The 27,280-nt window shown below is 39.8% G+C and overlaps 3 protein-coding genes and 1 pseudogene across 3 annotated transcripts; all 4 read left to right on the top strand.

Moving 5' to 3' along the window:
• The first annotated feature begins 4,102 nt into the window (after positions 1-4,102).
• On the top strand, positions 4,103-5,990 carry LOC133710153 (CASP-like protein 5B3). The gene is made up of 5 exons (XM_062136158.1): positions 4,103-4,212; positions 4,351-4,720; positions 5,012-5,144; positions 5,250-5,439; positions 5,559-5,990. The coding sequence occupies exons 2-5, from the start codon at positions 4,590-4,592 to the stop codon at positions 5,732-5,734; spliced, it is 630 nt and encodes a 209-aa protein (XP_061992142.1). The 5' UTR covers positions 4,103-4,212; positions 4,351-4,589; the 3' UTR covers positions 5,735-5,990.
• A 4,962-nt stretch (positions 5,991-10,952) lies between these two features.
• LOC133713122 (WAT1-related protein At5g07050-like) lies at positions 10,953-23,769 on the top strand. The gene is made up of 7 exons (XM_062139241.1): positions 10,953-11,318; positions 11,529-11,591; positions 11,667-11,783; positions 11,875-12,106; positions 22,377-22,535; positions 22,628-22,779; positions 23,249-23,769. Exons 1-7 carry the CDS (start codon positions 11,113-11,115, stop codon positions 23,427-23,429), a joined length of 1,110 nt encoding a protein of 369 aa, XP_061995225.1. The 5' UTR covers positions 10,953-11,112; the 3' UTR covers positions 23,430-23,769.
• On the top strand, positions 14,328-17,905 carry LOC133713123 (protein WUSCHEL-like). Its single transcript, XM_062139242.1, has 2 exons — positions 14,328-17,458; positions 17,548-17,905. The coding sequence occupies exons 1-2, from the start codon at positions 16,933-16,935 to the stop codon at positions 17,763-17,765; spliced, it is 744 nt and encodes a 247-aa protein (XP_061995226.1). The 5' UTR covers positions 14,328-16,932; the 3' UTR covers positions 17,766-17,905.
• A 268-nt stretch (positions 23,770-24,037) lies between the features above and the next one.
• LOC133711842 (WAT1-related protein At5g07050-like) lies at positions 24,038-26,859 on the top strand (annotated as a pseudogene).
• The last annotated feature ends 421 nt before the right edge of the window (positions 26,860-27,280 follow it).

Here is a 27,280-nt window from a genome sequence, read left to right as displayed (position 1 = left end):
ACCTGGCAAAAGAGTTTTGGGGTGAAGCAGTGACAACCGCATGTTACCTTATCAACCGAACACCATGTGTACCGTTGGGCTTGGAGACTCCCGAAGGCGTGTGGACCGGTAAAAGTGCTTCATATTCCCACTTGAGGGTGTTTGGGTGCAAAGCATTTGTACATGTATCAAAGGAGCAAAGATCAAAGCTAGATGACAAGTCCATGCCATGCATCTTTCTTGGGTATGGCAATGAAGAGATGAGCTACCAGTTGTGGAATCCAAAGACCAAGAAGTTATTCAGAAGCAGAGATGTGGTGTTCCATGAAGGTCAAACCATTGCGGATTTTGACAAAAAGGAAGTAGAACATGCAGACCGCCTCACCTACGATTCATCACCGCTTCTACAAGAACCTAGTGACAAAACTCAAGATATGGTAAATGAAGATGTTCCTGATATGGCGGAAGCAGAAGCAGAAGCAGAAGCAGCAGAACCTGAAGATAATGATCAGGAGGATCATGATCATGGGGAGCCTAATCAGGGGGAGCAGCTAGAAAATGCCCAAGTACCAGTTCGAAGATCCAACAGAGTGCCAAAGCCAAGTACCAAGTATCCTTCTTCACAATATATTTTGGTCACTAGTGATGGAGATGATCCATATTCCAAATACATTCTATTGACCAATGATGGGGAGCCTGAATGTTTTGAGGAGGCAAAAACTCATGCAGACAGTGATAAGTGGATGTTGGCGATGAAGTCTGAAATGGAGTCCTTATTGAAGAATGGAACCTATGAGTTGGTGGAGCTTCCTAAAGGAAGAAAAGCACTCAAAAATAAATGGGTGTTTAAGTTGAAGAGAGATGAGAATGAACAGTTAACAAAGTTCAAGGCTCGCTTGGTTGTAAAAGGTTTTGGGCAGAAGGAAGGAGTAGATTTTGACGAGATCTTCTCACCAGTTGTCAAGATGACTTCTATCAGAGTTATTTTGGGCGTGGCTGCTAGCATGGATCTTGAGGTGGAGCAATTAGATGTGAAAACAGCATTTCTTCATGGTGATTTGGAAGAAGAAATATACATGGAGCAACCAAAAGGTTTTGAGGTTGAGGGAAAAGAGCACATGGTTTGCAAGTTGAAGAAAAGTTTATATGGGCTTAAGAAAGCGCCGAGGCAATGGTACAAGAAATTTGACTCATTCATGGTGGGTCATGGGTACAAGAGAACTGATGCAGATCCATGTGTTTATATCCAGCGGTTTACTAGAGGTAATTTCATAATTTTGTTGCTTTATGTTGATGATATGTTGATTGTGGGCCAAGATGTTTCTATGATTCGCAAGTTGAAAGCAAATTTATCAAAGTCATTTGACATGAAAGACTTAGGGCCAGCTAAGCAGATTTTGGGCATGGAGATTGCTCGTGACAGGAAAGCGAAGAAATTATGGCTGTCACAAGAGAGGTATGTTGAACGGGTGCTTGAAAGGTTCAACATGAAAGAAGCTAAACCAGTAAGCTCACCTCTAGGAAATCATTTCAAGTTAAGCAGAAGTTTATGCCCAACTACACAAGTGGAGAAAGACAAGATGCCAGGTATCCCTTATTCATCAGCTGTTGGTAGTCTTATGTATGCCATGGTATGCACCCGCCCTGATATTGCACATGCAGTTGGTGTTGTTAGTAGATATCTTTCTAATCCTGGCAGAGAGCATTGGGAAGCTGTCAAATGGATACTCAAATATTTGAGGGGCACCTCAAAGTTGTGTTTGTGTTTTGGTGGTTCAGGACCAGTCTTGGAAGGTTTCACAGATGCAGATTTGGCAGGAGACCTTGATAATAGAAAGTCCACTTCTGGATACTTATTTACATTTTCTGGGGGAGCTGTGTCATGGCAGTCCAAGTTACAGAAGTGTGTTGCCTTATCCACCACAGAATCTGAGTATATAGCAGCAAATGAAGCTGGCAAGGAAATGATATGGCTGCAAAGGTTCGTTCAAGAATTGGGTGTGAAGCAAGAAAATTATGTGGTGCATTGTGATAGTCAGAGTGCTATTCACTTGAGCAAAAATTCAATGTATCACCCTCACACTAAGCACATTGATCATCGCTATCATTGGATTCGAGATGTAGTGTCAAAGAAGTTTTTCCAATTGAGGAAAATTCACACCAACAAAAATATTTCTGATATGTTGACTAAAGTGGTTCCACAGCAGAAGTTGGAGTATTGCAGCAAGTCTGCTGGGATGGACTTCAAGTAGAAGTCTCACTTCACATTTCCCCGGATTGGTCTGGAGGGGGAGATTGTTAATTATCCAGACCAAATTCAAAGAATGTTCATGAATAATCTATTGGTTCTAGAATAATGTATTCTAGTTTCCCACAAGGAATTTATGAGGGGTCAAACATCTCTTGGTTCTAGAGTTTGAAGTGCTTGGACCAAGATGAATGTGGAAGATTCATGAAGGAGCATTAAATGAAGGTGGTTGAATGGAGCATTAATGAAGTCATCTAGAGGGTTCCTCCTTGGTGTATATAAGGAGAGGTCATTTGCCCATTCCAATTAAGTATCATCCGATCCAATTCAATCACATCTTCATCCAAGTTGAGAGTGAAGAGTGTCCACTCCAAGTTGAGAGTGTTGTAGTTGTTAGGTAGCAAAACAAGTGTGAGAGAGAGAGTTTCCTTCAAGTAGTATTCTTGAAGTTGTGTATCTCTTGTACCCACCTTATCATAGTGGAAGTTCTTGTTGTTGCTGCCCCGTGGACGTAGGCACCTTGCCGAACCACGTTATATCCGGTGTTCTCTTTCTTTTACCCCTTTATTTCTTTGCATATTATCCTTTTGTGGTTGGGGTTATTATTTCCATTCTATTAATTTTCCCAACACTGGTGAGATTATAACTGAGAGGGACTTAATGTCTGCAATGTAAAATTTTCTTGGAGATGTGATGGCAGCATATATTTTGTAGAGCTAGCTAGTTTCATTGACATGGATTTGAGTCCTAAAGTTGAAGGTGTTCGTAGAACTTAAAGAGGGAAGCATGCTTCTGCAAGAAGAGTCAGTTGTAGCTCTGAGTAGGGGTATTTTGGGGATTTTTTCTGTGAAAAGGTGCCACGTCAGCACCTTAACAGAGAAAATTGACGGAATAGTGACGAAATGGATCGATTTGATGAAATTGGAGAGTGCGAGGTCTTTTCTGATTAAATTAAAAGTGTAGGGACTGAACTGATGAACCCTTGAAAGTACAGGGTAATAAGCAGAATTTAATCCTTATTATTATTGCTAGATTGATTATATACCGAGAAGGCATTGGACTTAAACTCCAAACAAAAATATTCCAGTCATCAAAAAATATGAGTCACATGAATTTTCCTTATAAAATAAGATAAATGATGAACTACACAATTTGCTTCACGAAAAACACGCATCACATGAATTTCACTTACAAAAGAAGATAAATGATGAGCTACACAATTTGCTTCACGAAAAACACAAGTCACATGAACTTCACTTATCTCGATTAGGAAACTATATATCTTTCAACACTCTCCTAATAAGAGAAGCATCATCTCCTCTTGCTTGAACATCATACACTAGAGTTCATTTTAACTGACAGTCATTAAAAAACATGCGTCACATGAATTCCACTTATAAAATGAGATAAATGTTGAACTACATAATTTGCTTAACGGAAAACATGCGTCACATGAATTTCACCTACAAAATGAGATAAACGATGAGCTACACAATTTGCTTAACGAAAAACATGTGTCACATGGATTTCACTTATTGAGAGGGAACTATGATCTCTTTCAATACTCTCCTAATAAGAGAAGCATCATATCCTCTTGCTTGAAGATCATACAGTAGAGCTCCATTTTAACATACTACTGACAGAAAATGGACCCAAGCGTCAAGTTTCCAAATATCTTTTTGGTCATTTCCAAAGTTTTGAGTACAGACATAAAGGGGTACAGTGCAACAATTATTGTGCCCTATGGCCAATACAATTACAAGTCACATTCTCTAGATCCGTTGACGGAAAAAGATTCGGCCGTTGGGTCGAACAGTCGACGTCTACCCGCCTGTGAATTCGTAATCACCTGGTGATTGGGCACTACGCTCCAACATGGCGCGTAGGGAGGCAGAATTCAATTTGATTATTCATGTTATGGGTAGGAGAGCATACCAGGTTGCCCACGCAATTTGACTGTACGCATGTTGGTTGAGAATCTTGAGGTATAATAATAATAATGGCGACTTGTCAATTCTTCATTAGCCGCAATCCCACTTTTTTGTTGAGCTGTTACTTCTTCATCTTTCTAACTTCTCTATTGTAAATTCAACTCAAAGTTCTTAGCTTTTTTTTTTTTGTAGTTCTTACACAAATATCAAACTTGCCAGTTGTGATTTACCAACAGAAGAGTATCAGATTTCTGGTCCTTGGTGCCATATTCTTGATGCTATTCTGAAAGCAATAGTGGGGTGTTGAGAGGTTTTCTGTTGTTGGTTTTCTTGGTGATGTGGGATGTGCTTTTGTGATATGGGGAAGATGGGTTTTTTGTCTGAGCCATTAAGAGTCTGATACTTTGTTTTGATTTGTGAGAGGAACAAAAATGAAGGATTTTCCTGGGACTCCTGGGACTTTAACTGGGCTTCTTCTCAGGATTTTACAATGCGTCTTTGCTGCTGCCTCTATTGCTTCCATGGCCACCACCTCCAGCTTCTTCAATTTCACAGCTTTCTGGTATTGCCTTCTTTTTTATAATCCAGTGATTTCTTATTCAAAATTTCAAACGGATTTGAAAGATGGGTTCTTTGAAGAAGAGTTGAATTGATGTGATTGAAAGAGTTTTGATTTGCTGGAATTTGCATGAATGAAATGCTTAAGCATCAGGAATTTAAAACTTGTCTGCATTAAGCTGAAATTGGTTTGTAATCCTAGAAGTTGACTAGGCAAAATTTATTCAGCATTAGAAATAGCAAATGTTGATTACTGCTGGTTATAGTAGATCACATTTCAGTTCTTGTGTTGCAGCTACCTGATTGCTTCAATGGGTCTGCAAGTGATTTGGAGTTTTGTTCTGGCATTGTTAGATGCATATTCCTTGATGAAAAAGAAGGCCCTCCACAACCCTGTATTGGTCAGCCTCTTTGTAGTTGGAGACTGGGTCAGACTCTATAAATCCTTGACTTTCTTAATTGCTATTTGAATTCTTATGTGTTTCTAGAATTTGTGAAATTAACAGTTTGAAGATTCTTCTTTTTTCAAATAGGTTACAGCAACACTGTCTCTTGCAGCTGCTTCTGCTTCAGCTGGAATAACTGTCCTATACTTTAGTGACCTGAGCCACTGCAGTTTCGGAGAGGAATGCCAAAAATACCAGATGGCAGTTGCTTTTGCTTACCTGAGTTGGGTAACAATTGCCATTTCTTCTCTAATCATGCTCTGGCTATTGGCAGCAGGTTAGATATTTTCTTTGTATAGGCCATTGGATTGGATGGATTCATCTCATTGTACCATTTCTCTGTCATATATATTTCTTTTATTTTTCACTTTTTACAAGAGAAACACAATTTTGCAGTGTCAATAGTCAATAGTCAATACTCAATAGAAAAGGAAACAAACTGGATAACAGTACAATACTCAAGAAATTACTCTCATTACCTTGTCTTTTGTTTGGATGGAGTGGGATTAGAATTGGGAAATGGTTGTATCAACAACGGAAACATATGTGTACTTGCAGACTTGAATTATTAGGAAAAAGAATCAATTCTAGTTGGAATATGTCCAAATTTATGAAGATACCAATTGGTTAGTGACTGAAGAAGCTCAAACTCCAAGCAAAGTGCTGTCTATAATTTTGTGTGGCTGAGTTGGAGACAGCCTGGGTTTACTGTATGCTTTTGTTATATTAAAAACTGGGGAGAACTGTGTATGGTCTACAATGATTTTGTATATGTACAACAACTAAAATTCTGTATTGTTGAGCTTTCTATTTAGTTTATGATATTTCCTTGATACTTCTACATCTATAATTTCTGGCATTTTTGTTCTGCACCATTTGTGTACATTAACTTGTTATGAAACATTATTGTAGTCTAAACTGGCAGTGCATCTAATCAGAGTGATGGGGTTCTTTCCTTACAAAGTAACAACTTGAAATAGTAAGCACATTGCCATCTAGGTTCAGTGGTCCTGATGTATCTACTTGTTGGAAATATGGTTTATTATACAAGAATCTGCAGGAACCATTTGGCTCACAGGAAAAAGTGTATCCCTTTATCACAATATTTAACTTTAAGAAGTCTGCTTTAACCTTGCTTAGGTTAAGCAAATTACTTTATGCAGCATTGTGGTAGGTGTATTTGTGGTCTGCAGCAAATTAAAGCTTGTGGGTTTGATAAAGAAATATGCCCTGAAATTGATAGACCATCATATTTTTGGGAAATGTCATTGTAATTATGTAAACAACAAATGGTTACCAACAAAAGTAAGTGGAAGCAAGATGTTGGTCTAGTGTGTTAGTGATTGATGATTCATTGGTTGGTTAGGACCCCACTAACTGGTGAAAGTCAGAGTCACAATGTTTCATCACTCACCACTTTGAAGACATTGTTTTCTATCACTTGTCAATATACCATTTTCGAAGTTTGGTATCTCCTGAACCATGATCTATAGAGCTTGTCCTGAACAGAATGATTCACAAATGCCTGTAGTGTCTATTTCCTCGGTTCCTGTGAGTGGTCCTGGAAAGAGTGAACATGAATTGTGTCTGTCATACCAGATCCTGATTTTAAAGGGTTGGGTTGAGCTCAGCAGAAGCTATTCTTTCACGGTGGGATGGTGGGCTTGCTTGATGAAAAGAGTAGTCTTCTTCAGATATTCCAATGATCGCTGTGTGACTGTGTCATAAGTACATCACACAATGTGCCCAACTTCCTGTAACTAACCAAGTGTTGATTCCATATTGTCTCACCGACTTACAGGTAGGGATGGTGGATGGGGCAAATGCCCCCATTTTGCCAATTCCCCCGCACTTACCTAAAATTCCCCTTCATCGCGGTTTTATTAAACGAAGAATACACCTCGCGCCGCCGCTACAACATCCAAGTCTAGAAGCTTTCCTGGCCGGACCATGAACACTTGGGCATGAGAATTGCAAAAATTAAAGGGAAAATTTCACAAATAGTACACCAAATAAAGACCACTAATAATTTTTATACATAAACTTCTAAACCGATCATTTTGGTACACGAAATCTGAAACCCGACCCACTATCCATACACGACGTTAATGACGCCGTTAACTTTATGTAATTTTTTATTTATCAAAGGGTAATTTAGTACTCTCTGATCACTCTAACTCTTCGTTTTGGTCAAAAAAAAAAGAAGAAAAAGGATCTTCTCTCTCTCTCCACACACCCAAACGCAGAAAACTCTCCGGCGACCACCGCATCTCCTCCACCTTCCAAATCCACACCCATCAAACTCAATCCCACTTCTAATTCCACCACAACCCATTCCACTTCATCCGAACAAGACTCATCAATCTCTCTCCTTCTTTCCCCAATCTCATCTCTTCTAATCCACTTCAAATTTGGGGGTTTAATTAGGGTTTCCACCTTTCAAATCCTGCTTCCAATTCATGGCTCCTAGAAAAACCCAATTCTTCTTCTTCCACCGCTTCGTCTTGGAAATCGAACTCGAAAGCTCAGCCTCAGCCTTCCAAGTTCAGTACACCCAGAACTCTCAAAACCCCCAAACCACTGCCTCTTCCGCTCCTCACAACCGTAAGCCCCCAATCCCCGACTCTTCTCCAGCTCCTCCACATATCTCCTCCCCACTCCATTCAAATGGTCTTTCTCCGCCACCAAACACCAACACCTTCTCACACCTGAACCGGCCTCCTATCCTTCAACCCTCCATTCTCCTTGTTTATGTAAAGCCACATCTCATTGTCGGCCCTTCTCGTGCTGTCGCCGCCGACAAAGACGCGGTTCAAGTCGGCGTACTCGTTTAGCCATTGATCCGGCCTGGTTCAGTTCGCATGGGTGGCGACCCATTGGAGAGAGGCCCAGGAGTCCTCGTAGCAAGTGGGTATGGGCCGGGTCGGGAAGAGGCCGCACTTGACGGAGACCGCGATGACGTCGACGGTAGAGCAGATGGTGGAGACGTAGTCGTGGTAGGTGGAGGAGAAGGCGGACAGCGTAAGATATGGGTGAGAGAGAGAGAGAGAGAGAAATAGATGGGTGGCCAGAGCAAGAGAGAGGGAGAGACCAATTTACCCCTCAAATTATGCCAGGTGGCAGAGGTTCTCACGGCGTCATTAACGTCGTGTATGGATAGTGGGTCAGGTTTCAGATTTCGTGTACCAAAATGATCGGTTTAGAAGTTTATGTATAAAAATTATTAGTGGCATTTATTTGGTGTACTGTTTGTGAAATTTTCCCAAAATTAAATTGTTCTCTATTGTTTTCTTCACATTTTGAGTTTTTTTTTTTTGTTAAACTTAAAAAGTCACCCTCGAAAGAAAAAAGAAAAAAGAAAAAAAAATGTTATAGACTAGAGAACTCATCAAATGATGTGATAATGTCAGCATGACATGTAATGCAAAATATAATAATGCGAGATTTGATTTTCGGGACTCTCTCTTCCGAATATCAAGAACATGGCCATGCGATCACCTCGGTGACCTATTCATTTGGATTGGCAGCTTCGACGTACAAACTGGCTCTAAGTCTCAGTTTGCAAGATTTTGAAAACGGAAAATCCATTTTGGGGGATAGAGAGCCCCGCACCCAACTCCACAATAAATGGGAGCGTTCCTGCCCTCACAAGTCACAATCCATTTGCTCATCATTATAAGCTTAGCGTAGCAAATATAGGGGATGTTTGTTACACCGGACTGGATGGGATAGGACAGGCTTATCTCATATAACAAGACTTATCCCGTGTTTGGCATCACTCGGGACACTATTAAATGAGACTCTGGAGTCCCAAAAACACACTCAACCCCTTCTTCCAGAGTGACACCAAAACGCATCGGACTGTGGAAGCCCATTCTTCGCTTCAGCCTCGCGTCGTCATTTTCAGCTCCTTACATGCATTTCATCAGCCCCGTCTGGATCGTTTGGGTTTTCAATTTCTTCTCTTCTTCTCATGGATTCCTTATTTCTCTGTGGAAACTCTCAAGAGTAGACAAAGAAGCAGACTTGCAACCTTGGGTAATCATAGGAGCAGATGAGATCAAAACCAGAAGATTGGTCCTCACAAAAGCCAATCTCTTGCATCACAAAAGCCATTTCAATTCAAAATCCTAAACAAAGCTACTGCAATCCCAATAAAGATTCCAACTTTAACTTAGAGGTGATTACCAGATGCCTAAAACCCAACAAAGATGCCCTTAAAATCTAGATCAAAAGGACCCAATTTGAGAGAGAAATTGGATGGCTTCTTCCCTGTTACCTTGTTTGATTTGAGGTGTTTTCAGGTTGGGTGTTTGTGGCTAAACACCAGAAATTGACCTCCGGTTGGGTGTTTGTCGCTATACACCAGAAATTGCCTCCGATTGCTTCGGAATTTTGCCAACCAAGTTGTTTCTACTAAGATCAGCAGAAGCTAGGGAGGAGCAGTGAGAAATGTGTTGGGAATTCTATTGCTCAAGTTGTTTGATTTCTGTGGAATTCTATTTCTGGCAATGTAAAAGTCATTTGAGAGAGAGAGAGAGAGAGAACACGGCAGCTACTTGGAGGCATCATTTGGGGACACCATGCTGGTCTGCTCGGTCCCACGCAGCACCAAACGTGAGTCAGTACTAATCTAGCTTAAGCCAAGTTATGGTAGTCCTGGACTCCTATAGAAATTAAGGTTGGGTATCATAGTCCTATGAAACAAACACAACCATATAGTGTTCCACTATTTCAGGCATTTCGTTTAAGTGCGAACTATTTGATAGAAGATCCTAACAAATACATGAGCTGATCGAGAACATGCAATTAACATGTTAAGCCTTGTGTTTGTTAGATCACATGTCCTTTACCTCATCAAATATAAGTCGTGTACGTGTTTGGCTCAAATGCCACATTACGTAAGAGAGTGATACTCCTCACACAGGATAGCCAGGTCTCTTTTTGAGGATTATCTCTGCAACAAAATCAGTTGCATAAAAAAATCGTTTGGTCATCGAGTTGTGTCAACAAAAATTATCCGTCATAAGTGATAATGACAGTAATTAAATGACTGATTAGTAATGTTTTCACTGCTATTCTATGAAGATTTTTTCTGTAATGAGATTAACATTCGTCATTGGTGTTTTAGGAAAAATTGTACTTTCCTTGATAATCGGGGCCTTTTTATATAGAGAATTACAAATAATGAATCTGCGTTTTACAAGGTAACTGAATCTTCAATATATCTCCGTAGATATCGCTAAAAATAACACTATTACAATTCACTTGTTTGATCAAAGTTTGGGTCAGACACACAAAAAGTGTCCTTAAACAATTGGTTAGTTTACCAAGTTTTTTTTTTTTTTAAATAACGAGTATGGAAGATGGAAATCAAATAATTTTTTTTTAAATAATAATAAATATATAAAAAACAAAAAACGGAGAATATTTCACTCCGTGCTAAAAGCATATGACTCCATAGAAGATGACAATATTCAAACACATAAATTCTTAAAGATTAACAAAAAATAAATAAACAAAAAGGATGATTATCATGAAGATTCTCCCTAAAATCTATAATGCAAAAGTTATATTCCAAATTGCCTCAAGTAGGGTAAATTTGCCTTGTTCTTTTTGTTTTAGAAACAACAAATTGCTAGCTTCCACCAATTTCATGAAAAATCATATATATATAGTAAATCCATTAGAGCAGATGCAACAACGTCTTGTGAGTCATCAGTCATGGATGAGCATATATATTCTTCTATTCCCCTTATCTTTCTTGCAGTGAAGTTGGGAAGTTTTCAGTACGTCAGAGGAATAATTTAATCAAGAACCTGATACTACCAACATGAAACAAGAATCAATTAAGATCGACTCAACTATCCTATAATCCTCTATATGAATACTTGAATGAAGTGCTATACCAGCTTGTCAAGAATTGAAATAGAAGGAAGAAGAGGAGGCTATGGCACAAAAGGCAAGTTCACATGTGGGAGTTTGCAGGAAGTTCAAGCCTCACTTCCTCATGGTTTTAGCTCAAATGGGCTACACATTTCTTTATTTTATCACAGAAGCTTCCTTCAATCATGGGATGAACCCTCATGTCTATATTACTTATCGGCATATTGTTTCCGGCGTAGTGATGCTCCCTTTTGCCTATTTTCTTGAAAGGTATGGATGTGTACAATTGCATTTTTGTTTGCTATTACATGTTTTTCAACCTGACACCATTAAAACAAGCCTCTACATGTTTACATCATCCAAATTGATAGTCTGACAACATAATATATGAAAGATTGTCTAACACAAAGATCCGCGTTTGTCATCAACATTTCTACATATCATGTGTTTAACTATTGATATTTGGTTCTCCTACTGCAGAAAAGAAAGACCGAAGCTCACATTTGCCCTTTTCTTGGAACTTTTTGTTCTTTCTCTTCTGGGGTGAGGAAATAGAGAACCCATTTATGCTTCCGAAAGTTGAAGGCAAAGTCTAATTAAGGGTCTTTTTTAAAACAGGGTGGGTTTGACTTTAAACATGTACTTTGCAAGCTTAAGATACACCTCTCCAACCTTCCTTGCATCAATGGTCAACACAATAGCTTCTGTCACTTTCGTAATTGCCGTTGCCCTCAGGTTAGTACATTTCTTGATACAAGCTTTAGTCTTGTATCACCATACTATATTCATTTTTGTTTTAGGCTTGTAAGCCTAATTAATTGACCAGGTTGGAGGCTCTTAATCTTCGAAATCCTCGTGGGTTAGCAAAAGTTTTGGGCACCCTAGTCTCTTTAGCAGGAGTAATGACCATGACTCTGTACAAGGGACCTACTGTGAGAAATCTATGGAGTCCACTAATCCATATTGAAGGAAAATCCTCCATCCATGAGAACTGGTTGAAGGGTTCAATTCTCACTGTTGCTAGCTGCATAACTTGGTCTGTCTGGTACATTATGCAGGTTTTAACTCTTACTTTGAACTATAAGCGATTCAGCTAGTCTCTAAACATAAGTACTGCTACACTTCAGAACTCATTTATTTCTAAAATCTGAGATATTGACATATTTAATGACACATAATGTCACGCCCCGAATTTTGAATAATAAATTCAAATCCGAAACATGAATAATTACAATTACAAAATCCAAATCTCGAAACTTCGAGTTCATTATTACAATTCACTCTCACAAGCAATATTGTAAAGCTCAAATGAGCATAACACACCTCACAACGTACAATTGCTGTAAAACTCTAACAATTGCTCTAACCGCACGATCACCGTCCTGGTTCTCCTGTCCTGTAGGATTACCCGCTACACAATTTGAATAGTGTACCGGGAGTTGCAACAACACAAAACCCGGTAAGCTTTTTACAGCCAGTATGAGTAAACAAGAAAGAATTGTTGATTTATTTCTTTACAATTAATATAACTCAACACAATCACCATAAAAGGAAGGATACTCTTGAGGCTCTCTTTTAAGAACTCATTCTTAAAAGACTCAAGTATCCTCAACACTTCTCACATAAGACCCCTCACAGTCTCAAGTAACCTCAACATCACTCATACATGACCACTCACAGTCTCAAGTAACCTCAACATTTCCCTCACAACACCACTCAACAATTGGCAGACAGACTAGAGCTCTAACTGATCGTTTCCACCTACCCGGCGCGAGAGCGTGGTTCACGATTTAATACTATCAGTTCCACCTACCCGGCGCGAGAGCGTGGGTCGCTGATAGTATGCCATGGTCACCCCGTGACCTATTGATCTCCACAGATCACAACAATTTATTGTTCCTCAACAATAAAACTCAACATCTCTCTCAATATATTGTTTCTCAACAATAAACTCAATACCCCTCACAATATATTGTTTCTTAACAATAAACTCAACACAACTCCAACAATACATAATATTTCACAACTCCAACAATACATATTATTTCACGTAAATAATATATATACATAGACATTCGCACAGGAATGCCTATTAATACCAACTATAGTTCACACGCATTAAAAATATAAATTCATTTTATACTTAAATTCATTTTCTTACCTGTGAGCCGCAGCCCTATGAACCGTAGTTGATCAAGTTCATATTATTTCAAAACAAATCTTTATTTCATAAACAATTTCCACACAATTACGACAAAAAAAATCAATTAATTATATTCGGTTCGTAATATGAACCATGTGAGGTTTACTCACCTCTAATCCAGCTGCGTCTTCTTAACAGCTCAAAATACGATCCACAATCGTCCACCAACTTAAACCGTCAATCACCTAGTCAGATACGATCTTAACTTAGCAATCATTCATAAACCACACATATACAACAATCCAACGGTCAGATTCTAAATTAATGATGATCCAACGGTCGGATCGAAATTACGCGATGATCTAACGGTCAGATCCTCACGGATTGCCCTTAGGATCATCCTCCAAGATTATCACGAAGATCCAACGGTCAGATCTTCCTGAATCGTCCTTACAAACATCTCCACAAATTTATACTATAATCCGACGGTCAGATTCTCACGAATCGCCCTCCAAATCACTATTTCACATTTATACGAAGATCCAACGGTCGGATCTTCGCCCGTGACCACACAAAGTCATCGGGACAGTCATACGATCAACATATCTAAATTTGAAGTAAAACCGATGGTCAGATCTTCGCAGATCGTAAACTTAAGATAAAACGTAAAAACGTTAAATAGTAACGTAAAAACGTAAATCCACTATTTATCAACTTTTTCTAACATAACCTTGTAATATATCAAAACGCTCGTATGGATGCGTAGAACATAGCCTAGATAATAAAAATTCAAAAAATGGTCGAATGCGCCGCCACAAGGGGCGGTCAGTGGGGGGTCAACGCGGCGGTCAACGACGGTCAACCACCTCCGATGCAAAAGTCGTCAACTACAAACTTGTTCCAAATGACGAGCTGATCCACTTTCATAACTAGCATGAAGTCTTAAAACGAAAGGAAGTGGTCGGAAATTACCTAGAACAGTCGAGGTGACTGGAAAATTTCCAGAATCCGGCGAGAAACTGCAGAAAACGCGAGCTCCAATTCGACGTAAAAACGTCAATTTAAGGCTTCGATTCCTTCTGAAGAGTTGTTAAGAAACTCAAGAAGAACTCACTGGTTCAAGAAGCACAGAAAAATATGGTCTGTAGCTCGAGATATACCGATCGAAAGCTTCGGTGGTCGGAAAAATTCCAGAATTTTGCAGAATCCGGCAAGGCTCGATTTCGACGTCAAAACTTCAATTTAAGGCTTCGATTCCTTCTGAAGAGTTGTTAAGAAACTCAATAAGAACTCACTGGTTCAAGAATCACTCAAAACGACGTCCTGTAGCTCAAGATATTTGGATCGATAGTTCCGGTCTCGTTCTTGGCTGGGTTGACTTGTAGTTGCTGCTACGGGATGCGCCGCCATGCAAGGCTGCTTCTGGGGGCTTCAGGAGGTTGAGGGAAGCACGAGGATGCAGTTTGGCAAGGATCGGTGGCCGGAAGCACGAGTTATCGAGCTTGGAACTAAAACGGGCTTAAAACTAACCGGACTTCCGCCGCCGTTTCGGACCGTTCTGCGGCGTAAGGCTGCCTCCTGCAGCTGCGCAAGATCAAGGTGAAGCTGTGGAACGTGGTCTGGGGTCGATCGAAGGCCTGTGGAGCGAGAACAAGCTTGGAGAAGGAATGCTCTGTTTTGGTTGCTAGTTTCGGCAGAGAGAGAGAGGTTTATTTTTTTTTCTTTCTTTTCTGCGTGCTGCCTACCCCTTCCACCCATTCTAATTCAATATACAAAAGAAGCAAAGCAAAGCAATGCAGCCATCCCTTTGTTGCTCAAAACACGGAACATGCCGCACCATTTCTATTAAAAGAAATCTCCACTTAAAAAAAAGGGGTTATTACAATCTACCCCCCTTAAAGAAATTTCGTCCCGAAATTTAAGCGCAAGTTAATTGCTCTCGATTACGGTTAACCTAACCATCGAATCTCCATCTTTCCCAAAACTGTAGTAATCTACAAAGCCACAGCCCTTTGTATAAAAATACATTCCTATGGCCACTAAATCCTTTCATCACAAACGTAAACTCACATAACATCCTCACATGGATCCTCACATAGATCTTCACATAGATCATCTCATAGATCATCACCCTGTACTGGCATACAAGCACAGTAACATTCCCACAAAGTGTTTCGCCACTTAATTAGCATCACTCAAAACAATTCATTCCAAAAAGCACGCCAATAAATTATGTCACCCAGTGATGATGACTTGGGCTTACTCAATCCTTGGGCTAAGCACTAGGGCTGGCCATTTGGGCCGAAGAAACCGAACCATCCAAATTTCGAACCGGCCCGAACCAATTTGGGTTTAACATTTGGGCCTACCATTCGGGCCGAACAATTGGGCTTAACATTTGGGCTTACCAATCGGGCCGAACAATTGGGCTTACTATTTGGGCTTACTATTTGGGCCTACCAATCGGCCCACCAACTTCCAGCTCGGCTACGGTATGAAATTGTACATACCGTATATATGTATGCATACCGTACAGACCGTATATACGTATGCATACCGTATAACTGTATATACGTATGCATACCGTACAGACCGTATATACGTATGCATACCGTACAACTGTATATACGTATGCATACCGTACAGACCGTATATACGTATGTATACCGTACATACCGTATATACGTCCGTATATCAAGCATATACGAGATCAAAAAATATTTGTAAGAGGTAAGGTTCGAACTCCCGACCTCGAACACGAAGGTTTTGCTCCCAACCACTGAAGCAAGAGCTGCCTTCATTAATATATGCTCACGTGTTATATTTATTATGTCATAAGCGACATAAATAAAATAACGGGAGAGGCAAGGTTCGAAACCTTAACCTGCTGCACGAAACCTTTGTCCCCAACCACTGGAGCACAAGCTGTGCTTAATATAATGTGTACAAATTTTATACTTATTATGTCATAAACGAACATAATAAAAATAAACGAGAGGCGAGGTTCGAACCTCAGACCTCTTGTACACGTACTTTACACTCAACCACTCGAGCACGGCTGCTCACGTTATTATCCATACCAATCCTTTTATTTAAACCAACTGTTTCAACTGTTTCAACAATTCGGCCCAAAACATCCAAAACTGTTTCAGAAACTCGGCCCATCAGGCCTCCACCCACAGCTACAGTGATGCCTTGATCCGAGACAGGCCCAAGTACGGCCCACTTGTGTCACGGCTTATCCCTTCCGTGATTTACGGCAGTCAAATCTGCTTTCGGCTACAGCTGTCTGCCACAGCGCCTCGAGATTCCCTCGGTCCCCTTACACGCTCTCCACGCGCCAACAACTTTTCCGGGTTTCAGGGCGACTTTAATCCAACGCGTAGAATGAATCACAGGAATCGTCCATCCAACGGTGGAGATCTGCTCACCTCGCTCTATAAATAGGTGCATTCTGAGGGCGCAACTGTTCACTCCAAAGGAACGAAAATCTCTCCTGAGTTCCAGCCCCTCTCTCCCAACTCTTCAGCTTTCCTCTTCTTTCAAAACTCAAAACATTTCTTCTTCGATTCAATCCTTCTCTTCTGATCTTCTCTCCCATCTAGTTGATTCAATCCCATCTTTCCTCTGAACTTTCAGATCTCTAACCCACCATCATCATCCTTAATCCCTTTAACAACAACTCCTTCAAACACTCGACAACTTTACTCTTCGATCTTCACATCCCCTCAACCCATCACCATGGAACCACGAACTCTGCAACTGATGGAGCTACAAACCCAGCAACAAATCGAGGATGGAGGAAACAACCAAGCAGCCGGGAGTAGTGCCAACACAGATTTCTGGCGAAGCCGTGCCAGGTGGGTTCCTACTCCAGATCAAATAAGGATCCTCAAGGATCTTTACTACGACAAGGGAGTTAAGACCCCAACTACAGAGCATATTCACGAGATCTGTCTCCAGCTGCAACAGTATGGACAGGTTGAGGGCAAGAACATTTATTTTTGGTTCCAGAATGTCAGGGCTCGAGAGAAGCAGATGAAGAGGTGCAATCAGGCTGCTCAAGTGCCCATGGGAACTAGTTCTCCTGGTACTGGTGGATCCATTGATCTCAATTTTGGGTCCACTGGTTCTACTGGTGCTGGTGGATCCATCGACATCAATTTTGGGCCAGCTGGTGGATCCATTGACATCAATTTTGGGTCCACTAGTTCTACTGATGATGGTAGATCCATTAATCTCAATTTTGGTTCCACCGATTCTACTGGTAATGAAGGATTTCTTGATTTAAATTTTGTTTCATATTCTTCCTCACACTTCAACACTAATACCAGTACAACTCTTTTGGCACAACAGGAGGACAAACATCCCTGCAACAACGAGGAGGAGATCACCAGGAGGTTGAAACTCTTCCTCTGTTCCCCGTGCACGGCGAGGACGTCTTTGGTAACCCGAAGACTACTTCTGAGGAAGGTAGCGCATTTGGTTACTATTCTGGTGGCTCAGGCGGTTACAACAGTGGCTCTAACGTTTCTCTTGAGCTCAGCCTCAATCCATCCGGAGCTGCTGACTAGGCTTAGCATAGCATAGTCCTCGTTTTCCTTTTTGTAATATAAAATCAATAAGATTGCATGCATGTCGTTTCTTCTTTTTGTTAAACCAACAACAACACCAAGGATCAACCTTGGTCACCTAATACTATATTCAAAACCATTGACAACTCTGCTGCACACATCAATCATAATGATTTATCACAAACAATCAATTAAGTTGCACAGAGGTCTAGCTAGCATCCTTAGAGTCAAACCAAACACAACAATTTTGTCGTTAGAATTAGGGTTTAATAAAGCTAAACACATCCTGAGTTAGCTAGGAAAAACCCACATCCTTAGAGTTACTCATACAAATCTTATAAAATCTCAACCATTTCCTCTATTAATTTCTCCATTAAACTTACCACAATTCATACCCTATGAATTTACGATTTAGAAACCGAATCAAACTCCATATCGCATAGTAATTCACTTGAACCACTATGGATACCCAACAATGTCACTACAATCAATACCCAAAATTGCACTTAACCATTTCTCCTAAAATCCATCACCACAGAAACACACCCTCATCTAATAACATTTACAGAGAGTTGACTCTAAATCTCCCCATTAATTACCGACCAAGATCAAATTCCATTTCAAAACTTTAAGTGTCCCGCCTACTTAAACTTAAAACACAACAACCTCAAATTCACTTCAGTCCAACTCCATACTACGATCCAAAACTTAAGAAAACTAGTTCACAAAATCAATTTCCTTCACTTAAATAAAACTATGTCCACAAGTCATAGTCAGGTCAACAGACCAAGGTGTCCAAACGGAGAATTTCCAATCCAGTTGTCTTTGTGAAACGCAAAATATCAATCAAAAATGATGCTCGCAATATCAACCACGTATACAAAACATGTTCCTCGGATCTCGATTTAAATTTAGAAATACCAAAACTACCACTAGTCCCACTTCAAATAGCCCTTAAGATTGTAGGTACTCGGAGAGAACTCAAATATATAGTCGTTCGTCTCAATCACTCAAACACGAGATCAAACTCCGTTCTCGCATCTCAAACTCTGCTCAACAACTTACAAGCACATGGAAGAATTAACCACAATAATTTCTTCCCTAACCGCAACACTACTCACAACTCCACATGAGTCTAGAATCTATTCAAATGCATCTGTATGTCCAACTTAAGAAGGCAAAATTACTATCAATTAATACTCGTATCCACATCAGATACAAGCATAGGTTCACACCATGCCTTCAACCAAACACTTCTACATACAAACGGAAACTCATTTCCATAAACAATCCTCACTGACTCATCAGAGTTAAATCCGGAGGTTTCCATTCCTCGAAGATCACAACTCGCGGAAACTAAACTTATTCTAATACGAACTTAGAAGGCAACTCTACCGTCCTACGGACATACACGCTGTCTAGACCCCATACTAAGACATACCCAATGATTATACCAATACCGAAGAGTATATGATGGGGATCCGCTGCAGACGGGCCATCACTCGGGAAGTATTGATTATCACCAAATATGTACCTTACGCTCTGATACCAAACTGTCACGCCCCGAATTTTGAATAATAAATTCAAATCCGAAACATGAATAATTACAATTACAAAATCCAAATCTCGAAACTTCGAGTTCATTATTACAATTCACTCTCACAAGCAATATTGTAAAGCTCAAATGAGCATAACACACCTCACAACGTACAATTGCTGTAAAACTCTAACAATTGCTCTAACCGCACGATCACCGTCCTGGTTCTCCTGTCCTGTAGGATTACCCGCTACACAATTTGAATAGTGTACCGGGAGTTGCAACAACACAAAACCCGGTAAGCTTTTTACAGCCAGTATGAGTAAACAAGAAAGAATTGTTGATTTATTTCTTTACAATTAATATAACTCAACACAATCACCATAAAAGGAAGGATACTCTTGAGGCTCTCTTTTAAGAACTCATTCTTAAAAGACTCAAGTATCCTCAACACTTCTCACATAAGACCCCTCACAGTCTCAAGTAACCTCAACATCACTCATACATGACCACTCACAGTCTCAAGTAACCTCAACATTTCCCTCACAACACCACTCAACAATTGGCAGACAGACTAGAGCTCTAACTGATCGTTTCCACCTACCCGGCGCGAGAGCGTGGTTCACGATTTAATACTATCAGTTCCACCTACCCGGCGCGAGAGCGTGGGTCGCTGATAGTATGCCATGGTCACCCCGTGACCTATTGATCTCCACAGATCACAACAATTTATTGTTCCTCAACAATAAAACTCAACATCTCTCTCAATATATTGTTTCTCAACAATAAACTCAATACCCCTCACAATATATTGTTTCTTAACAATAAACTCAACACAACTCCAACAATACATAATATTTCACAACTCCAACAATACATATTATTTCACGTAAATAATATATATACATAGACATTCGCACAGGAATGCCTATTAATACCAACTATAGTTCACACGCATTAAAAATATAAATTCATTTTATACTTAAATTCATTTTCTTACCTGTGAGCCGCAGCCCTATGAACCGTAGTTGATCAAGTTCATATTATTTCAAAACAAATCTTTATTTCATAAACAATTTCCACACAATTACGACAAAAAAAATCAATTAATTATATTCGGTTCGTAATATGAACCATGTGAGGTTTACTCACCTCTAATCCAGCTGCGTCTTCTTAACAGCTCAAAATACGATCCACAATCGTCCACCAACTTAAACCGTCAATCACCTAGTCAGATACGATCTTAACTTAGCAATCATTCATAAACCACACATATACAACAATCCAACGGTCAGATTCTAAATTAATGATGATCCAACGGTCGGATCGAAATTACGCGATGATCTAACGGTCAGATCCTCACGGATTGCCCTTAGGATCATCCTCCAAGATTATCACGAAGATCCAACGGTCAGATCTTCCTGAATCGTCCTTACAAACATCTCCACAAATTTATACTATAATCCGACGGTCAGATTCTCACGAATCGCCCTCCAAATCACTATTTCACATTTATACGAAGATCCAACGGTCGGATCTTCGCCCGTGACCACACAAAGTCATCGGGACAGTCATACGATCAACATATCTAAATTTGAAGTAAAACCGATGGTCAGATCTTCGCAGATCGTAAACTTAAGATAAAACGTAAAAACGTTAAATAGTAACGTAAAAACGTAAATCCACTATTTATCAACTTTTTCTAACATAACCTTGTAATATATCAAAACGCTCGTATGGATGCGTAGAACATAGCCTAGATAATAAAAATTCAAAAAATGGTCGAATGCGCCGCCACAAGGGGCGGTCAGTGGGGGGTCAACGCGGCGGTCAACGACGGTCAACCACCTCCGATGCAAAAGTCGTCAACTACAAACTTGTTCCAAATGACGAGCTGATCCACTTTCATAACTAGCATGAAGTCTTAAAACGAAAGGAAGTGGTCGGAAATTACCTAGAACAGTCGAGGTGACTGGAAAATTTCCAGAATCCGGCGAGAAACTGCAGAAAACGGCGAGCTCCAATTCGACGTAAAAACGTCAATTTAAGGCTTCGATTCCTTCTGAAGAGTTGTTAAGAAACTCAAGAAGAACTCACTGGTTCAAGAATCACAGAAAAATATGGTCTGTAGCTCGAGATATACCGATCGAAAGCTTCGGTGGTCGGAAAAATTCCAGAATTTTGCAGAATCCGGCAAGGCTCGATTTCGACGTCAAAACTTCAATTTAAGGCTTCGATTCCTTCTGAAGAGTTGTTAAGAAACTCAATAAGAACTCACTGGTTCAAGAATCACTCAAAACGACGTCCTGTAGCTCAAGATATTTGGATCGATAGTTCCGGTCTCGTTCTTGGCTGGGTTGACTTGTAGTTGCTGCTACGGGATGCGCCGCCATGCAAGGCTGCTTCTGGGGGCTTCAGGAGGTTGAGGGAAGCACGAGGATGCAGTTTGGCAAGGATCGGTGGCCGGAAGCACGAGTTATCGAGCTTGGAACTAAAACGGGCTTAAAACTAACCGGACTTCCGCCGCCGTTTCGGACCGTTCTGCGGCGTAAGGCTGCCTCCTGCAGCTGCGCAAGATCAAGGTGAAGCTGTGGAACGTGGTCTGGGGTCGATCGAAGGCCTGTGGAGCGAGAACAAGCTTGGAGAAGGAATGCTCTGTTTTGGTTGCTAGTTTCGGCAGAGAGAGAGAGGTTTATTTTTTTTTTCTTTCTTTTCTGCGTGCTGCCTACCCCTTCCACCCATTCTAATTCAATATACAAAAGAAGCAAAGCAAAGCAATGCAGCCGTCCCTTTGTTGCTCAAAACACGGAACATGCCGCACCATTTCTATTAAAAGAAATCTCCACTTAAAAAAAAGGGGTTATTACACATAATTAGCTGAATAAATTTGGCAACTATAACATGAATAATTGCTAAACATGTATATGAATCACATATGAGTAATTCAATGAGACAAGTCATAGGATTTTCTGATTAATCTATAGAGATGATGGTGCCAAATGATGTAAGCTAATTATTTATTTTTATTTTTTCAGTGTAAGCAAATTATTTATTCACTTGAAATAAAAATGTAGGCAATCACGTTGAAAAGATATCCTGCACAACTGTCACTGACTACATGGATGAGCTTCATAGGGGCAGCACAGTCAGCTGTGTTCACTGTGTGTATTGAACATAGACGAGCTGCTTGGACCGTTGGATTCAACATTGACCTCTGGTCCATTCTGTACGCCGTAAGCTTCATGATTCTGAAAAAATAATGTGAAATATTACATTACAAGAGTCAATTGTTGAATTGTCTAATTATGTGGGTGGTGTATGACAGGGAGTGGTGTGCTCTGGTCTAGTAATCTTCATTCAACTATGGTGCACAGAAGAAAAAGGACCAGTCTTTGTGACCATGTTCAATCCTGTTTCAACAATCTTGGTGGCAATTCTAGCATACTTTGTGCTCGGTGAAAGACTTTACATCGGCAGGTAATTTTCCTTTTATATTTATAGAGTCGTATATACAGTTGCTGGCAATACCCTGATACTGCATCAAAAGTTCAAAACAGAATAGCAGATTCTGTGGTTCAATCACAGCTTTGTATGCTGTGTTGTGAGACGATGAAAACCACTGATTTGGTTAAACAATATTGAAATGCATAACACGATTAACCATCGGTTAACATATTATCACATATCTGATAAGATATCGTTAATATATGCTTGGTTCATCCACTAACGGCAAAACAGTCTAACCTGTTATGTTGTTAAAATGAAGATCATTCACTAAGTTGAACCACATATGAACCTAAAATCATGATTCCGAGTTTGACAAAAAAAATACGTCAGGTATCTGATAAAATATCATTACCATGTTCATGCACATCTAGTTTAAGAGAGAGAGGTTAATGGCTTGGAAATTTGGAATGTTCTAAATTTTCATCTGCTGTTTGTTCAGCATATTAGGGGCAGCTATCGTCATTGTTGGCCTATACTTGCTGTTGTGGGGGAAAGAAGGTGATGAAGTTTACATCATTAAGTCTGAAGACTCATCTGATCAGACATACGAACAGGAGAAAGATGACAGAATACGAACAATCACTTCAGTCAAGAAGGATGCATTACATGGTGAACCATGAAGATTTGATTCAATTTCGAAACCAATAAAATCCGAAACAAGAAGACGAAGTTGACAAGAAGTATTAAGGAGCAAAGATGGGAGCATGAGAAAGAGGGAGTACAGACTTAACACTCCCGACTCTCCTTAATTTTCATAAAGTTTCACCTATCTCTTTATTTGATTTACTTATAGTATTCGCCTCTTGTCTATTCAAGAAACCCTCAAATTTCATCTACTTCAATATAAGCATGCACAAGGCAGTTAAAAAACTGACAAATTTATAAATGAATATGAAAACTGCATCAGCTGGTGGGTATGAGAAAGAAATCTGTCCTGAATGACCGTGAGAATTGAACTTGTGACCTCTAATGTTAGTTATTCCTATGAACCAACAGGCCACAGCTTACCGGCAAGGCTGTGATGAGGTTAACTGCACTGCTTATTGGCCAAGAATTAATTTTTAGGAAACCACATCAGCTAAAATGTCTTTAGTACTGCTAAGAAGATTTTTCCTAAAACTCTGAATGCAAAAGCTATATTCCAAATTGATGGAATGACACGCATGATTCGCATATTGAGCACACTAATTGCCTCCACAGAATAGAGGGTCGTGAAAAAGACATTGAGAGTATATTCATTATAATATACGTAATAACTAGCAACATGAAATAAGAATCAAGACTGAACTATTCTCTAGTCCTCCATATGAATACTGGCTGAAGTGCTCTAGCTACCAGCTTGTCAAGAACTGAAACAGGATAAGGAAGAAGAGGGACGAGAGGAGCTTATGGCACAAGAGCCAAGTTCCCATGTGGGAACTTACAAGAGGTTCAAGCCACATCTCCTCATGATTTTAGCTCAAGTGGCCTTCGCATTTCTCTATTTCATCACAGAATAAGCTTCCTTCAATCATGGGTGAACCCTCATGTCTACATAACTTATGGACATATTGTGTCTGGCGTAGTCATGCTCCCTTTTGCCTAATTTCTTGAAAGGTTATACATGTGTACAGTTGCCTTTCCATTTTGTACTAGTTAAAGGTAATGCTTTCTTGTTAGATATGTGATCAATGTCATCCAGATTGGCAATCGGATTACATAACAAAAAATATTGGTTCAGCAAAATCGTCCATGTCTGTTATGGTACATTGACATTTCTACATATTTTCATTACATCATGTGTTTAACTATTGATCTTTGATTCTCCTTCTGCAGAAAAGACAGACCAAAGCTCACATTTGCTGTTTTTTTGGAATTTTTCCTTATTTCTTTTCTGGGGTGAGAACAAGTAGAACCCATATATGCTTCTGAGTTCTGACATTTGAAGGCAAAAAAAAAAGTCTGATTCGGGGTCTTTCACAAAACAGGATAGGTTTGACTTTAAACATGTACTTTTGCAAGCTTAAGATACAGCTCTCCAACCTTCATTGTATCAATATGAAGAACACCATAGCTTCCCTCACTTTTGTGATTGCAGTTTTACTCAAGTTAGTACACCTCTTCATCCAGAAATCCAAAGCATTAATCTTTTATTATCAAGTATATCAATTTATGCTATGCTTAAGAAATTAATCAATCAGGTTGGAGGTTCTTGATCTTTGAAATCCTCGTGGATAAGCAAAAGTTTTGGGCACCCTAGACTCCTTAGCCGGTGTAATGACCATGACTTTGTACAAAGGACCTATTATGAAAAAGAAAAAAATTCAGTTTACTCCCCAAAGTTCAAAATCAGTTTGGTCCCTCTTTCTAAGAATTAATCTGAGCGGTCCCTGCACTTCTAATTTCTATCTTCTTGGTCCAAATTTCAAAATTTGCTCAAATCATGACGTCACAAGCTGACGTGACACTGACATGAGATCCCACTTTTTAGATTTTAAACCCCCAAGAAGGGCAAAATGGACATTTCAAAGTTAATATAATTTCTATTTTTTATTTCTCTCTATATGACATGACACCGACATGAGATCCCACCTACAGACTTATGCTCCAGCATCAAAATCTGAGGAGCCCATCCCCTTATCACAACCCCTCTTTGACTCTCCCTCATTCTCTTCTCAAAACCCACAAGCCAATTTTTCTCATCTTCATGATCCTCATTCTCAGATGTAAACACTTTCCCAATAACCCAGACAAAAGCCTGCTTAGAATTCTCAAGCCCATGAGCGATTTCGATCAGTTGTTTATAAGACAACCGAGCCAAGCTTCCAAAACATGGCGCAACTAATTCCAGTCCTATTACCAATATTACCAATAACAAATTCATCATCTCATCCAAATTTTCTCCCATCTTCAATTAACCACCAAGGCTACGACAATCTGATGAAATCAATAACCAGGGAGAATTCAATTTCAACCAAATCGAACCAAACTCAGTTGCTTTGCTTCCAATTATCACCACAAGAGTAAAACTTTGATTCAAAGGTTGGGAATATACCTTCGAGAACCGACTGCAACCAACTCAGTTTCCTAGAATTCCTTGTCGAGACTGGGTTGATGATGAACTGGTGATTCGAAGCCCACAACCAACATGCTTCTGACTGGGTTGATGTGTCTCAGAAAACCAGAACCTCGCTGGAGAATTTGAGCCGTCCGATCCGAGAGAGTAGAGATTGAAAAATCTGAACCGTGAACAATGGTACCTGCTCCAACGACGATGACCTCGATCTCTGAACCCCAACGCAGGTAATGGAACTCACCGTTTCAAGTATCGACGAACTCCGGAACTGAGCGGACGATGCGGTCCGGACTCGGCATCGATCTCAATGAGAGGATCCCTGGCTCGGTTCGCCTAGTGGAGATTCTGATTTTGACTGATGAGGAGTCAGAGGGTTCAAACATCGGGTGGAGGGAGGAGTGGGGCGGGGCATGAGGTGGAGTCGGTTCAGGTCTTTGTGGCCGTTTCGGGGGAGATATCACCGAATTTCGGTTCAGGGTGGAAATGATGATGATCATGATGCCACTTCTAGAGTTGGTTAGCGTTGATTTCAATTACTTTGCCCGAGAGAGAGAGTATAGAGAAAAATAAAAAAAAATAGAAATTATATTAAATTGAAAATGTCTATTTTGCCCTTCCTCGGGGTTTAACGTCTGCAAAGTGGGCTCTCATCTCTGTGCCACGTCAGCTTGTGACGTCATGATTGGAGCAATTTTGAAATTTGGACCCGGGTAATGAAAATTAGAAGTGCAGGGACCGCCCAGATTAATTATCAAAAAGAGGGACCAAACTGATTTTAACCCTAAAGTTCAGGGGAGTAAATTGAATTTAATCCTATGAGAAACTTATGGAGTCCACTAATCCATATTCCAGGAAAATCATCCATCCATGAGAATTGGTTGAAGGGTTCAATTGTAACTGTTGCTAGTTGCATAGCATGGTCTTTATGGTACATTATGCAGGTTTTTAACTCTTACTCTGAGCTATATGCCATTCAACTAGTCTCTAAAACATAAATAGTACTGCTTTCCTCGCCAAGCTTGTTCATCAAACTTCAAAACTCATCTGTTTCTAAAAAGTTAATGACATATGTACTATAATTCCAACATTGTAAAGGTCATGGGTTCGATTCTCATTGGCATATGTAAGGGTGGGTTAGGCTAAGGGCTTTTTTTTTTTTTTTTTTTTTTAAATATACTGACAGTACATTATTCGGAGAATAGATTTGGCGACTATTACATGTTGATAAATATGTGAGAAATTTTAAATACCCCTCAATTACTTAATGCACATCCCGTATTTTTTTTGTCACATTTTTTCATCAAACTTCCATCTATACGCCTCCTCATTAAATAAATAAATGAGAAAAACTTAAGGAAAAAAAATAGGTCGGCTATGTATCATAAATTTTTATTTAATACATTCTTTTTTGTTTTA

The sequence above is a fragment of the Rosa rugosa genome, chromosome 5, assembly GCF_958449725.1.
Source record: "Rosa rugosa chromosome 5, drRosRugo1.1, whole genome shotgun sequence".
Taxonomy (NCBI): domain Eukaryota; kingdom Viridiplantae; phylum Streptophyta; class Magnoliopsida; order Rosales; family Rosaceae; genus Rosa; species Rosa rugosa.
Note: the sequence above shows the minus strand (reverse complement) of the source record. Positions and strands in the feature narration are given on the sequence as shown.

Excerpts from the sequence above, each read along its gene's own strand:
- LOC133713123 (XM_062139242.1), top strand. The coding sequence starts at position 16,933 with ATGGAACCACGAACTCTGCAACTGATGGAGCTACAAACCCAGCAACAA. Across the intron at positions 17,459-17,547 it reads TGGTTCCACCGATTCTACTG|GAGGACAAACATCCCTGCAA; the intron begins GTAATGAAGGAT and ends TTGGCACAACAG.
- LOC133710153 (XM_062136158.1), top strand. The coding sequence starts at position 4,590 with ATGAAGGATTTTCCTGGGACTCCTGGGACTTTAACTGGGCTTCTTCTC. Across the intron at positions 4,721-5,011 it reads TTCAATTTCACAGCTTTCTG|CTACCTGATTGCTTCAATGG; the intron begins GTATTGCCTTCT and ends CTTGTGTTGCAG. Across the intron at positions 5,145-5,249 it reads TCTTTGTAGTTGGAGACTGG|GTTACAGCAACACTGTCTCT; the intron begins GTCAGACTCTAT and ends TTTTTCAAATAG.
- LOC133713122 (XM_062139241.1), top strand. The coding sequence starts at position 11,113 with ATGGCACAAAAGGCAAGTTCACATGTGGGAGTTTGCAGGAAGTTCAAG. Across the intron at positions 22,536-22,627 it reads TCTGGTCCATTCTGTACGCC|GGAGTGGTGTGCTCTGGTCT; the intron begins GTAAGCTTCATG and ends GGTGTATGACAG. Across the intron at positions 22,780-23,248 it reads GAAAGACTTTACATCGGCAG|CATATTAGGGGCAGCTATCG; the intron begins GTAATTTTCCTT and ends CTGTTTGTTCAG.